This window comes from Botryllus schlosseri, chromosome 2 (assembly GCF_051294905.1).
Source record: "Botryllus schlosseri isolate E-star chromosome 2, Bs_hap1, whole genome shotgun sequence".
NCBI lineage: Eukaryota > Metazoa > Chordata > Ascidiacea > Stolidobranchia > Styelidae > Botryllus > Botryllus schlosseri.
The window spans coordinates 17,580,394-17,596,292 of record NC_137237.1 but is presented as its reverse complement, the minus strand read 5'-3'; the positions used below and the strand labels follow the sequence as shown (position 1 = coordinate 17,596,292).

Below are 15,899 nucleotides of genomic sequence, written 5' to 3'. Positions count from 1 at the left end.
GTGTCCGCTGAAGGCAATGGTACCATCTGTATACGGAATTAGTATTTTTATTACAAACCCGAGTGATCGATTTCTGAAAAATTTATTGATCTGATAAAATTCTGCATATAATAGTAACAATGATTGAAAAGAAGGCATCGATAAATCGAGATAAAATGTGCAAAAACATTCCAGTGAAAAACCTTGGCAAGGTGCAATATATACAAAATTGACATATCAACTAATGTTGGACAGTTTACTTGTGTGCATTGCATATGCAATAGTGGGATTTGTCAGGAGTTGGCAAAATTATCCATAAAAAATGCATTCCTAGTCATAAAATCCATACTGGTAGGTTTAATACCCTTGTAATTAGGAATAAGTTGATACACAGTAGCACATACTTCTATTGACCCAAGCAAAATATTTTTTTGCATCCGAATATCAAGTTCGTATAGACAGAGTTGTCTTAAAACGACACTACAAACACGCGCGGCATTATGTCCAAAGCGGAACTCTACCCGATCTGATGGAATCAAGAGATGAATTGGAGAGACTGTCACAAATTGCTGGCTACATCCCGGAGGCCATCCGCCATTTGCTGGGATATTTTGGCCTTGATATCGTCAAATTTCTCCTGCAACTGTTCCGTGGAAAGCTTTGATTTGGCCGGGTTATCGTGACGGCCTGTTGACAGGTCTCTGTTGGTACAAAAGACGTTGTATATAGTGAGCGAACTAGACTCGGCTGACAGCTTGTACTCAAGGACACGGAAAAAAATCAATACCAGGTTATATGATGGTCAGTATACGGCAAACATGTTTTTTCTACTTGTGCTATTTACTCAAGTGGTAACAGTTTTCAGGCGAAACTGCTTGATGTTTCCAATTAGGATTTTACAATGTGGGAAATAGTGTCGGGATATGTTTGCACTAATTTCAGCGAGTAAAATTCGACCGATGGGGCAAAATGGTCACGGAGACTGTATTTTCAAAAACCCATCGAATGGCAGTGTCGTCAGTAGGTTTTGCGTAAAAGCAAGTACTCAAGTACCGTACTGATATCCTCTATTGATAAATAGGGGAGAGGAGGCCAAGATGAGACATGCAATTTTTTCATAGAAAAATTTTCTGATGGACAGATTCCTTCAACTATGCTGTTCCCATAATGTCATTCTATAGTTCTACCATATTAACAAGGCAAACAGATTTGAGGTTGGGGAGAAAAATGCCAAAAACTATATTTTCACAGTCGATGTCAGTTATGTGAATACATGTTTGTAAGGGCATACCTACCTATCATAGTACTCCATATTATAAAACAACATTACTGGAGCTGGCTGAGTGCAATATTAGCAGTGTAAGCATGCACTTACCTCTGAAAACTAATAGACAAAAATTTTTTTATTCAAGTTTATACAATAATTGAGGTGTGGGGGTAAGATGAGACAAAACCATGGGGGTAAGTTGAGACGTGGGTATCAGAGGGCTTTTCTATTGAAGGCCTCGCAAGATTCAAAATTTACTGTTGAAGGCACACAAAATGTATCATTTATCTAGTAGTTTACCAGATGTGACATTACAAGACAAAATATTAACGAAACTCTTATTGTTGCTGGATCTCATGGATAATTGGTTTTCGATGTCATTTAAATTTGTATATGATGTACAAATTCTTTTTAAAAGTGAATTATTTCATGATTATTATATTTTATTCACGATGCTGCTAGTTGATTCATCATTTGGGATGAATTGGTGGTGTAATGAGCAAGAACTGCTTGGTGTCTCATCTTACTCTCACCTGGGGGTAAGTTGAGACATTTGAGCAAGAATTTTTGAGGGCCAAGTAATCCATCAGTATGTTGTTCAATATAACTCAAGCCATAGTCATAAATAGTACAGATCACAGGCTTTCCATTGGTACCAAAATTAATCCTCAGAAGGCATTACTCTTCGAGTGGCGTTGAATTATCAGAAAAGTGTCTCATCTTGGCCTCCTCTCCCCTACAACCTGCCGACACAGAACTTTTCTCTGCCTTAGAGATACAAGCTAACAATGTGTAGCAGACCGAAGAATGCAAATGCGCTCTCGCATTCAATAAAAAACTAATCGACTCACTGGTTGAGCTTTGCAAATTCCTTAGTCCCGTCATCGATGGCTTCCATCTTTTCGTACACTTGCTTTATAAGTGACAGACGTTTGCTTCGACTTGCCTTGCAAGCAAACGTATACCGGCAAGCCAAATGTGACGTGCTGAGCGGTCTCGCGGAATGTTCTATCACATCTAAACACAATTATAAATGTTGCGCCGTAAGCAGAAACGAAAAGTGTTTCATTGAACAGAATAGGCCATCATATATTTAAAACCAAGAGTGTTTTTGTCACAAGACTACCACATATTCGACTGGCTGTGATTACTGACATTGGTCGGGGAAAGATTCGCCCCAGGCCAGCCAAGACACCAGCGAGCAGTATGCCACGTAAACCAATGGCGGTCAAAGCAATCTACAAATGCCCACCTCTGGTATTACTGTCCAACAGGGTTTTGCTGAAAACAGGTCAATGCCGGACAAACAACAAGGATATTGATCTTCACTCGACCATATCCCACTGAAGAAGTTGCCCGCCCCTGCTGTCACTAGGGTTGGGTAAAATCGAGTATCTGAGTGGCTCGATTCCGAATAGAGCATTACGCTTCGAGTTGAGTATCACTCGTTATGACATCCCATAAGTAAGGATGACGTGGAAAGTTGACATATGTACCGTACCAATTATGTGACCGCGAAAAACAATATCACTTATATACCACACAAAGATAATGTGTTATTTTTCTCGATCCTACTGATTTCATTGCACCTCGTGACAATACAATGCTGTGGGTGGACATGACTTCACACAAATGTCATTTCAACTAACGTACGTGTGCCTTGTACTTGTACTACTTTTGGAAGATGTTATACGATCAATTGAAGTTTCAAGGCTTCCAGGTTGGGAAAAAAGTACCGAAGCGCACAAGTACAACACACGCGCGTCCACGTCGTCCAAATATCATATGATCGACCGAAAAGATCATCGCTCCATCAAATATGCCGGACCTGATGTGTGGAACAGTATCCCGCCGGCCATCCGACAGTCGACGAGCATGTCCACATTCAAGTCGAAATACAAGCAATTACTACTAAATAAATACAGTACATCCTCAAGATTACCGGACCACGACTGACCTATCGATCTCGCTTCCCATGACATGCCGCCCTATTTCTTGTCGCATTCTTTTTCTATACTATCTTCTTTACTTTCATTCAGTGTGCATGCCTCCTCTTTACATCGCCTAGGCCAAGGTGGGTGTCAGATTCCATAGACTACTCCTTGTCGCTTCGACATCTTCCTGTCTTTTCATTGTATCGCATTTTTGTGGTGTATTGAACTGATAAAATTGCTAATAAACCAATGATGATGATGATGATGATGAAGTATCATTCTCGTTGATAAGTAGGCTTTTTAATTGTAATAATTCGAGTTGAGTATAGCGAAACGATTATTGTGAGTACTAAAATTGTACGCTCCTTTCCACTGCGAGTTATATTAACTCAATTATGGTTCCAACACTTTTTCCTACTGTGGAAACTTTGAAACCCTCGATTGGTCGTACCACAGCATCCAAAACATGTATAAATAGCATAAAAGGTAAATATTTGAAATTTTCATAATATCCATACTGGAAAACTCGACTCGAAGCCCAATACTAAATTCCGAATTGAATCACTCCGGTTTTTCGAGCCTGCCGAGCTACAGCAGCTGTCAGAATTGTGGGTGACCTTACTTCTGAAAATAACAACCCTCCCGTATTTGGGCCAAACGGCGGCAATGGGCTCGTACTCTTCTCCGCCTGGATTTGTGAAGGCGTGAATTCCGTCCGATTTTCGCTTCTCTCGCTCCACAAAAACGGTTTCGCCAAAATCGGTTCGAGTGACGTTCTCGGTCAAGTACAAAAGAAAGGTGTATTCCACCTGTAAGATGACGATACGTCAGTTGGCTGCATCAATAGATTAGATCAGGTGAGAAGTGTAGGTGTTTGTTAGATCAATAGCAACAGGACTCGAATGGTGTTGCAAGTACTCTGTATCAAGCACAACATTTCATAACTACCACTTAAACAACTATCAAATAAATCAGTATTAATAAAGATTTAACAATTAAGTGGTCGGCATGGTTGCCATAAAATCCTTATTTGTAGTCCTTATTTTTGAATTGTGTCCTTATTTGTGTCAATGAGGCCCTGATTAAGGGTGGCGAAAGTGACTTTATTTTATTTTTGGGCATCAGTTTTTTTGACATGTCAAAATGTTATCAAAATTGTAGCGTTATGTCAAAAATATTCAAAATTGTTTACAAAGTCAAAATATTTTTGCAACCTGCATTTCGTTTGTATTGTAGATGTTTGCACTGTCAGTGATCTTATCATTTGAAATTTTGCAGCATGTAGCCTACTTTAAAGGCCTACCGTTGTAGACGGCCAATTGTCGGCTCATTGTGAATCATAAACGGTCAAATGAGACAAATAGGTTGACATGTGGTGTTATGCTTAACGTGCCGCAATATCCTAACTGAAGCAATCTGCGTGGGCATTGGTTCTTATATCCAGAAGTGCATGATGAAAAATTGTGATGTAGGCAACATCGTCAGAATGAAGCAACACGGTGTGTCACCAGCAGTGTATGCACAACTTCAGTGTTGGTAGCCAACAACTGCTGCTGTTGAACGTTCTTTCTCCATTCTTGGCAAGCTACTTTGTGGTTCTACCTGAGAATGTAGGAAAGTTTCTTTCGTTGCAATACAACAAATTTTAATTAGTTGTACCATTATGTGTGATGTCACTACTGGAATTCTTCATAGGTCCAGATTTCGTTAAAATTAAGTTGTTTCATGTAAAAATTAGTCAGATTTGAAGTCAAAAAAGTTTTTACAGGCTAAACTACTTCAAACAGACAGACAGTTGAAACCAGAAATGAAGATAAGTAGTACAATTCAGACAGGGGGAGATAGTGTAGTGGTTACGATAAGCGCCCACCAATCAGACGGACTGGGTTCGTTTCCTGTCGGAGGTTTATCTGGGCTCCTCTTCCCCCGCCGTTACCATTCTTACGGCGATAAAAAAGCCCAGTAAAAGACCCGACGAAAGAAAGCACTCACAAGGAATGGAAAGAACTAGTAGAAAGGGCGGCGGCTACAAAAAAAGATCAACATCGAAAAGAACTGTGACATCGGGCACTCTAGGCCGAGGTGGATGTTAGAGTAAAGGATCGCTACTGATGCGTGTCGTTCGACATCCTCCTATCTGTTCATGACATCGCATTATGTCTTATCGCATTGTACATTGTGTGTGACATGTTCAGATGAAAAATATAACCCAACAATGTTGTTATGTCATTATGTGCGGAAACACCTAATTCGCATACATGAGGTCAAAATTCAGTTTTTTAAGGTAAAAAAATGTCAAAATTTTGATTTTTAGGTAAAAAAATTGCCCTGGTCATCAGTTTACCAAAAATGCCCTGAACAGGTGACATTAGGACCGGAAAAATTTCATGGTTTATTTGTCTGTCCTTTGTATTTCATCCATCTTGGATCTCGCCATGGCCCTGGCTGTATGAACACTATTCATTGAACATGGTAGCTAACGAATTCGTTCTTTAACAAACAAAATCCATGTCTCGTATCAAACGACCAAACCTGATGGGGCTCAGCATCAGGATGGATCCTTGTATGATCCGCCGGACGAATATAGTTCATGGCGACGTCATATGGATACCATTCGTTTTCCTGGGTCAAGAAGAACAGCAGTTCTTGCATTCTGGTCCAGACTGGAGTCTTCACAAATTCCTCCACCTGGATAACGGAAGAAACCACAGCTGAGACACAATCTCGGTAGTTTTCGACAAAAATGTTTTCAGCGTATGACATTATCGGACTGGCATTTACCAGATTAAGCACTGCATGCAACGGCCGTAATCACATTTGCTGTAACAAACTCAATTTGAAGTGCATTCAGGCCTGTCAATTTATAAAAATGACTCGACGTTTCATACATGAGGATTGACTTGTGACTCGAAGCAAAATTTACGAGTCAATTTCAAGCCATCGAGTAATCGGTGTTGTCTATATCGCTTTATCTGGATTTTTAGCTATATGCTGGTTGGTGTAACCTGTGAAAGCACCCAATCACATAATGATTATGCGTTTTACTGAGACTCTATTGTTATATCACAAATATATTGATCGCAAACACAATGATCGGAGGTTACGGCTTATGCAACATTGTCGAAAACTAGTAGTTAAGTCATCCAATAGCAATGTATCACTGTTGTATAAACTGGTCACATTGCCCTGTGCTCATATAACCAACCCTCTTGTATGATTTAGATCGAACGAATATCCTCCATACGTTGATATTATTCGTCAACAATTGCATCAGGCTGAAATTGTATATCATGGTATCGTTTTCTATCTTCTATTTCTGGCTTGGCTGATGATTATAGACTGGGGCTATACCGTTAATTACGTACTTTAGCAGTTCTACATATGATCTAACGATTCAACGCCTTTTTGCGTATATTTTCAACTCTATATTTGTTCCTCAATTCAGAATATGGGGACTCAATCTAAATCTAATCTAAATGCAATGACTTTGAATCATGCCTTCTACTTCAAAAATCCAACTTGACTTGACTCGAGTCACCGCCAAAAACGACTGACTTGACTTGTCTCGAGTCAAGTCAATTGATTTTCTAAGCATACTTGAGTAAAGTCAAGTCACTCGATTTTTCGAGGTGACTCGAGTCAAGTCTAGTAAAGTCACTAGTCAAGTCGAGTTTAATTTTTGAAGTAGAAGGCATGATTCAAAGTCAATGTGCAATGACTCGAAATGAGTTGTGACTCGAAGGTAGTGACTTGATCCATACTCTGGTCAATACACTGACGATTTAATCCACGCATCGACGAACATATATTTAATTAGTGACAACGTACGTCATACGACGCAATCCACTGAACGTTATCGTTGTCTTCCAAGGCGAAGCCGTCATATTCGGAAACGCGAAGCGAACTTGTTTCCAGCAAGATGTTACGAAACTGCTTCAATTCAGCCGGGGTATATAAGTCATCCAGTACATATATGCCTCTGTCGTAAATACAAAAAATTGATATCGGTCATGTTACATTATATTATGAGTGGTTCTTAAGGGGCGTGCCATAGGAACATTTCGGGGTGAGCCATGTAGCTAATTGGAAATTGTGAAATGAAAACTTGGTTTCATTCATTCATTACAGCCTCGGCAAATATATTACACTCCATGCTTTTCAGCTGACAGTCATTGGGAGCAAACCGAATGCGAAATATAGTAGGCCTAGGTAAGGACATTCATCCTGACAAGTTAATTGACTTCGGAATCGCTATTTTCTACACACAATAAACAGGGTTCGGGGTTTGAAAACGGTCATACAATAACCATCAAGACATAATGATACATTCTCGAGTCATAATACTCATAATTCCAATATGTTCTTGACCAGTCTGTTCAATGGTCATGATTAGGCTAGGCTACATCACAAGGCTAGAATTACTGCCAGCATTATATATTTCGAGTTCAACCGTGAGAAGTGGGTCATCGAAATATTTCAAAGCGACAGTGGGCGATGACTTTGATCACTGCACTGAACCACAGCATTATAGTATTTGTACTTCAATTCAATACCACTTTTAACCCCTTTACAAATTTTCTCCGCAAGTGGTGATTATATCGTAGTAATAGTCATAATAGTCATTGTCAGCGGTTCTATTATTTCCATGCGCTCATGACAAACAAGGTACAATGCGACAATCAAGACATGATGTGATGTAACGAACAGATAGGATGTCGATACAACACGTAAACATGATCATGCTATTGATCCTATTTCCGTGACCCGAGACACCAATTAAACCTACAATAGTTGTTATTGGTAACGCCATATACTATCTTGTTGCGTGTTGTTACTCGGCTTAACACGGCCTAACATTTGTCGAGGATAACCTTCCGTAACGGTGCAAAATCTCAACATGCAGCCGAATGCCGGAGCAGTAAAATTGACAAACCTCCGTTTGCTGTCGAAATAACTTCGTTTTAAATGACTAGCATAGTCGATCTCTCGCTTCGAGTCAGCATTCGTGAAAGTCCAGTCTCCGAGTTTTGGCTTCTCGGGATCTTTCATCAAAAATTTCTCGCTCACTGTCTCTGAAAAGGGCAATCGTTCTTTCTTCAAACGAACCGGAAATCTCACAAAGAGTGTCGCGGTAACAGAGTCGCCATTGCTATCGCAGCAACCGCAACGACTTGGTCTAATTATTCCTCAAATCTCCCAATATCTCAAAGCGTTTTGGGTGACGTAGGAGTGAGCAGAGGTGGTCACTGGTCAGCAACAAACCACTTCTACTTTTTCAGAGTAATGAAGTAGGTTTCGCCTACTTGTAGTACTTAGCCTACTCAAGTGGTAATGATTTTTAGACCAGTTCCACTTCTAGTAACAGTTTTCAGTTTTTAAGGCAAAAACTAGGCCGACGATACTTATTTTTTTATTGACTTGGAAAATGCTACTTCTAGTTGAATACTGGTATCAGCAAGTACTACTATGATCATCCCTGTACAGGAAGTATATTTCTCAGTGAACGTATTACGTCTTATTTTCGTGTATCAGTTGATTTCAGCATCAACTAAAGCACTCACCCTCTGCATCCGCTTTTGTATACACCAATCTCAGCATCATGAGATTAGCGAAATAATTGACCGCAGGTGGGTGTGCGGCTTGAAGTGCGCAGGACGGCCACACCACAATCCTGCCTGGTTTTGGGTGTACGGTGTGAACGATTTCCTCTCTTGGCGTCGAACTCACATTGTTATTGGTCGAAATAGTGTAAAATGACAGCTAAAAATCACAGATATCTCGGATTAATCTACTGATAGTTAACATAAGGCTGGCATACGGAATTGCCAGACTTTCCGCAAATCATTTACAGAGTGGGAAAATCATAGTCGTATCAGGATATGACACCACTTCCTGTAAAACCAGATGGTGCCACTGATCGCTATGTTATCTAGTATGACAGCTACAATAAAGCGAGCGAGAGACATTGAAGAATGTCGCAAGTAACTTTAAAGAAAACTTGGATAATTCATACACGCTAAAGCATCAAAAACAAGTGGCTATGCATGTCGATAAAAACGACCTTTCTTTTAAATAGTCATCAATCTGCAACGTTGTCAGTTCTCACAATGTGCACAAAAGAAATTTATTTCTGCTCGAGATGATCTGACAATGCTTCGTTTGCAGTCGACAGAAAAGAGCGTGTTTCAGCTTCTGAAATTTTCCTGTATTTAGGACGTAATGATGAGTTATACCGGAAAAGTTGACTCGAACTTCAATACTTGACACTCAGATACTCCATTTTTCCCAGTCCTACACAACGCTGTTTGTACATTGAATCACGACGAATGGAAGAAAACGGGTACCTGTCCATACATATTGTGTCCCCACTTGTTAGGCAAGAAAATCGTAGCGTAGTAAACGTTTTCGCGGCAAAACTGAACCACAGGCGGCTTGGGATCTAACGAATGCAGCAGCTCCATATAGGCGTTTGTAAATTTCACCTGAAGGATACAACCAAGTTCACACTTTGTGACTGATGAATGTGCATTAATTCACACCGACGAAAACACAAAGGCATCACATAACTTGAAAAAACTAAAATACAAGCAAATGCAATTTTTTAAAAGTTGTATGATCCAAGCATGGGAGAAGTAGATTCGGAAACTACGACTATATCATTTAACAAAGAGCAACAGTACCCATTGGTGCGAATGTTCATAACCACAATTACAGACGCAACCGGTATTGGAAAATGGATACATGCAATATCGTTATTTCCAGATATCGAGATAAAACGTACATACAGTTCATGCTTAAGGGTAATTAAAGTATGGACTATTAGATAGTATACTTTCAATATGATTGACCCATCTAACTGACAAGCATATCGATATAAAGGAAATCTACAACACTTTGGAAGGATAAAATAGAACAAAAAAACAACACAAACTAACATCTGCGCCGATAGATTTTTTCACCAAGCTCTTGATAACGTCGTTTGCCTTTGACTTGCTGAACTCCTCTCTATCCAGTACGGACAAGAAAGGCGTCAGTCCGTTATCCATGGCATAGTCAAAGTTCTGAAATATAAATATGCTCATTGTACGGCGTGCGTCTGCATTTTACCAGCTGAAACCGGCGGTATTTTGCCGAAAATTTTTGCTTCGCTTTTCAAAACTGTAAAACACGACCTCAATGGGATGCGAACCCAACAAGTAATATATCATTATTATACAGGTATTTATGGTGGAACGCTTTAGTAGCTCTACCATCTATTGATAGTATCGATCAAATTAGTTAGCAAAAGCGGTCCACTCACGGCTTGTTTGAAAGAAGATATCAACAGCACGAACTTATTCTAGGTTGCCTTCAAGATTACCGGACCACAATATGACATATCGACCAGTGTTGGGATCAAGTCACTACTTTCGAGTCACGAGTCATTTCGAGTCATTGCACATTTTGACTCGAGTCAAGTCAAGTCAATCGATTTTCGAAGGTGACTCGAGTCGAGTCAAGTCAATCGATTTTGGAGGTGACTCGAGTCAAGTCGAGTCAAGTCACGAGTCAAGTCACAATTCAAGTCAAGTTGCCTTCTCGAAGTATGAGGCATGATTACGTCATTGCATTTTGCTAGCTGTCTGAAATACAAATAGAATGGTCATAGATTTTGAACCGATGAACGAATACAGAGTTAAATATACGCAGAAGAAAGCGCTATATCGCTCACATAGCCCTATACGTAGAACTGCTAAACTACGTAAGCAATTGCATAGCCTCCGTTTATAGTTATCAGCCAAAATAGAGAATAGAGAAACGAATTGATGAGATGCAATACATTGCCCATTAACATATTGATACTATTCGAGCCTGCGCTAATGGTTGAGAACTACATAACCTATATTCGAATTCAATTTCAATAAAACAAGAGGTTTGGTTAAGGTAAGAACAGAGAACAGAATTATACATTCTGCTATCAAATTACTTTACTATACTAGTTTACGACAACGTAAGCGGTAAGCTTCAATCACTTCGTTTGCGCTCAATTTATTTGTGAGAGAACAATGGAGGCTCAGTAGGACAAACGATCATTGAATGATTGGTCGCTCTTGCGGGTTACATCAGCGCTTCGCGAACAATCCGAACATATGTAAGACACAGTGATTTTTATCGTCACCGATTACTTGATGACTTGAAATTGACTCGTGAATTTTGCTCCGAGTCACGAGTCAATCCACATTTCTGATACGCCAAGTCAAGTCAAGTCATTTGAGCAAAGTGACTCGAGGCAAGTCAAGTCATACGTAAAAAGTGACTCGAGTCACGTCATGACTCGAGTCATCCCAACACCGATATCGACCTCGCCTACCAACACCTGCAGCATTCATTTTTGTCGCCTACTTATATTTTATCCTTTCTCTTATCCAGTGTGCATTGCCTCTTATTTACATGCTGTAGGCCAAGGCGGGTGTCTGATTAAAAGACTACAGTACTCCAAGTCGTTTTGGCACCCTCCTATCTTTTCATTATATTGCAATCGTGTGGTGTATTGATTTCATAAAAATATTAATAAATGATCTAGCTTCGTGGCGTAGTTGGCTACGTGTTGAAATTCTGAATCTAACGATATATTGCTTGTTGGTTAGAATGCCGTCTCCATTGGAATCCATCTCCTTTTTTGTGATTCATAGACTCGCGATCTCGCACTAGTCATAAATGTAAGCAGTAGGCTACGGAATGAACATTGCTGAAGCGGTTGGATGTAATTTAGTCATAAAGTGACAATATATGGGATAGAGAATAAAAGTACTATTTTTAGCCTTCCTTTATGGTAGGCTACCGAAAAAAAAAACTTGTGAACTTGAAAAGCAAATAAAGAGGAAGAGGAATTGCAGTGGGCTTCACTACAAAAGTACAGCTGAAGTGGAGAAATCCATTGATAAACAGCGGGAAGGTCATCTGAAACTTGATGTAGACCCAATCTATTTTTAGGTTGATAAGACATGAAATGATCCAAAAATACAGATTTAAAGTACTCTGAGTAACATGTGCCCGAAGTTATTGTGGTATAACTAAGATTTTTCATGTTTTTATGGCACAAAAAAACATAGTACGGTAATTATTTACCAAGGAAAAAAAATGTTACATAGTGTAATTGTAGCCTATTTGCGATGAAACAATCAACATCAATTTATTCATATAAAAATGGTAAAAGATAATAATTCCGCATAAAAGCGAGCATAAGATTGGAAAAAAGGTTCTGCCTTACACGCTACTGACAGAAATATGCCAATCACACAAAATTATTGAGTAGGCCTACCCAAGTACCCATTACCCATGCTGGGCAAAACCAGTCGTCTCTGTTGCAATTGAGATACAGTAAATGATTGACCTACCTCTTGTACAAATTGTAAATTCCCATTTTGAGCATATTCCGAAAGCACAGTAATTTTTTCAGCACCGATTACACCGTCGTATATCGATATTCGAGTTTTATCATCGATCTTCACATTTTGTACCTGCACAAGACGGTTATGAATTAGGTATGGGATGATTGGGTAAAGTTTCAAGTAAAAAAGTTGAACATTAAGGTTCTAGTTAAGAGAAGAATCGTTATTTTCTGATGAAAATACACATCATTTTTTTCTCTCTTATGTCACAAAATCCCAACCAACATGAAGAAAGGAACAACATTGAATATTGAAGGATCAACGAAACATACTATTATCTTCCGCGCTGATTTGCTATTCTTTGCTTGAGACGATGCTTCGTTGATTATAGTAGCCAGAAATAGCAGTACAATGCCAATCCGCAACGTCATGATTTTTATGAGCTAGGCCAATACTGGTATTCAATTCTAATCAAAACTATATATATTAAATGGAGGAAGAATTAGTCTGCAAAGTGGTAGTGATAGGCAATCCCGTTGTGTGTATCAGTTCAGTTACTTCAATCAATCAATTTATTTTACCTATTTCCTCATTTCAATATACCAGAAGACTGCGATAAAACACCTTGGCGATGTAAAAAAGGAGGCATACACACCGAATGAAAACTAAGAGAGCATAATACAAAAGGACAAGCGACAAAATGAGGTGGCACGTGACCCAAGGAGTCAGGCGAGATCGATATGTCAGGTCGGGGTCCGGTAAACTTGTGGGCTGACTATAGTGATCATTTAGTAGAAATTGCATGTATTTAGACTTGAACGAGATGAGAGTACCACAAGATTGTGTACAACGAACAGATATGAAGACGACGAAGCGACATAGAATAGTCAACCAAACAGCCATCTTGGCTTAAAATAAATGAAAATGAAATAGCCTACCGCAAGTAGGCTACAACGAATGGTTACAATTAAGTTAAGAGTAATAAGATGGACAAGAAATGAAAATGAATACACGGCATCTGGCGCCGCCGGTACTCGAAATCAACATGACGAATGGTGATCAGAATCATTTGCATGGGAAATTTCATCGACTCAAATATCACAGCACTCGGAATACAACGAAAGTGGAAAAGAAAGGAGGGGACAGTCAGCCCAGCATTCAAGTTTAACGGACCACGAATTAACATATCGATCTCGCCTTCCGTCACATGCCGCCTCATTTTGTTGCTTGTTTTTTTGTACTATCTTCTTTAACTTTGCATTCAGTGTGCATGTCTCCTCTTTACATCGCCTAGGCCCGGGTAGGTGTCTGATTTCAAATACTACTCCAAGTCGTTTCGACACCTTCCTATATTTTCATTGTATCGCAGTCTTGTGGTGTTTTGAATAGATGAAAATTCTTAATAAACTGAACTGACAGCTGATTCAGTGATTTGATCATGATTATGTTGTGTGACTTGCCAAACATGGCAAAGTCCATTCATCAAAATCCCATCTAAAGGCAGAGCAGCAACCCACATGGTATCCACCCACGAAAATTACCTAATATAGCATCCAAATAACATTCGAAACAGATACAGAAACAAATACACGAATGAACACGAAAGGTAATAGAAACAAGCGTGCAGAAACGATGGCAAATGCAGAGAACGGGGAGCAAGCAAGCAAAACCAGGAAGTAGGTATTGTTTTGAATAAAACTTCCGGCTATCTAGCATCGTCTAGCGGAAATAATTATACAAAATGTAGGCTGGTGCTGATAAAATCGTTTCGGCTTCGGTTTCTGGGTGACGAAAACTTCTGAATTCCTTTTCGACGTCCTCGGAAGTTAATAAAGGTATGTATCAGCAGCCGAACTGTATCATCACGAATACCCGAAACCGAAGGCTTCGAATGATCCTCTGCTTACAGTACAGAAATAAAATAAATCTCATATTACGGCTTACGGGTGGACGAGGGTGGTTCATCCCCTTTCATAGGCAAAGAAATGATTTATCAGTCATCGATTGCTCGGTTGGTTTCATCTTCAATGTTCATTCTGTGATGTTTCACATCGGAAGTTCATCTATTCCAATCGGAGGTTCATCTGGGCTCCTCTTCCCCCGCTGTCGCCGTTCTTACGGCGACAAAAAAAAAGCCCAGAAAAAAGACCCGAAGAAAGAAAGCACTCACAAGGAATGGAAAGAACTAGTAGAAAGGACCGCGGCTTCAAAAAAGATCAACATCGAAAAGAACTGTGACATCGGGCACTCTAGGCCGAGGTGGATGTTAGAGCATAGATAACTAACCTATGTATGTTAGCAGAGGTGGTCAGTAACGAAGTACTTCTACTTTTTCGAAGTACTCAAGTAGTTTCCCTCTATTTCTGGTACTTACTCAAGTAGATCTGATTTTCGCTACTTCTACTTCTACTTCGTAATATTTTGTGATCTACTTACTTACTTTTCGCTATTTTCAGTTTGTCAAGTAGAAGTAGTTCAATCTTCCAATCAGGAAGATAGCCTGAGAAATTTCGGGGCTGTTTTCACAGAGTATCAACATTTCATTTTCATAAAAGTTGAGTAAAGCGAAGAATTTTCGTCGCACTTCGCGCGCAGTGGATACGGAGTGACCAGTATGATTTCACGAAAGTATCAGTGAATATAATTTAGGTCGCGGGTTGGCGTGGTTCCGTTTACACCACATTGTCGTCCTTCGCCCATATGAAATAATTCATCACAGTATATATGGCTGATCATGAAGTTTGAAACTGATGTTTCGCAATCTATCATTTCCTTGTCATATCGTAATCCAGCATGTCCATGGCGTGTCCTAATCTGGAAAAGGGGACTCTGACTTTTTTTAGTTTTAGAGCTGTTTTAGCATATCACCTTTGAAACTTTCTGGACTAACGCGCAGGATTGTAACCAAGTCACAAGGTTTCGAGTCACAAGTCAATATCACTTTTATAGTTTTGACTCAAGTCAAGTCGAGTCATTTTCAATTCCATACCGAGTCAAGTCCGAGTCCAAGTCACGGAGTAGAGCAGAGTTGTAATGACTCGAGTCATGACTCGACTCGAGTCAGACTCGAGTCACGATTTTCGGATGACTCGACTCGACTCGAGTCATTTTCTCAAAATACGGAAATGACTCGACTCGACTCGACTCGAGTCAATCTGTGTATTGACTCGACTTGGACTCGAGTCATTGCGCATGACTCGAAGCAAGTCATTGACTCGAGATTCAGACGGCGAAGACTGATAACATTTCATTTAAATTTCGAAGCCAACACACTCTTGGGATTTCGTTTATTGGTACTGGTGCTTGAAAGCGACCAGAAACTGCTAAAAGTAAGGAAAATTGATATAT

The 15,899-nt window shown here is 39.7% G+C and overlaps 1 protein-coding gene across 1 annotated transcript; it reads right to left on the bottom strand.

The window, feature by feature from the left end:
- Window positions 1-31: 31 nt before the first annotated feature.
- On the bottom strand, window positions 32-13,064 carry LOC145433896 (uncharacterized). The gene is made up of 11 exons (XM_080311150.1): window positions 12,884-13,064; window positions 12,558-12,680; window positions 10,116-10,241; window positions 9,525-9,662; window positions 8,742-8,940; window positions 8,114-8,252; window positions 7,009-7,159; window positions 5,713-5,868; window positions 3,803-3,989; window positions 2,098-2,263; window positions 32-680 (listed from the first exon to the last, which is right to left on the bottom strand). Exons 1-11 carry the CDS (start codon window positions 12,980-12,982, stop codon window positions 539-541), a joined length of 1,626 nt encoding a protein of 541 aa, XP_080167276.1. The 5' UTR covers window positions 12,983-13,064; the 3' UTR covers window positions 32-538.
- Window positions 13,065-15,899: the final 2,835 nt, after the last annotated feature.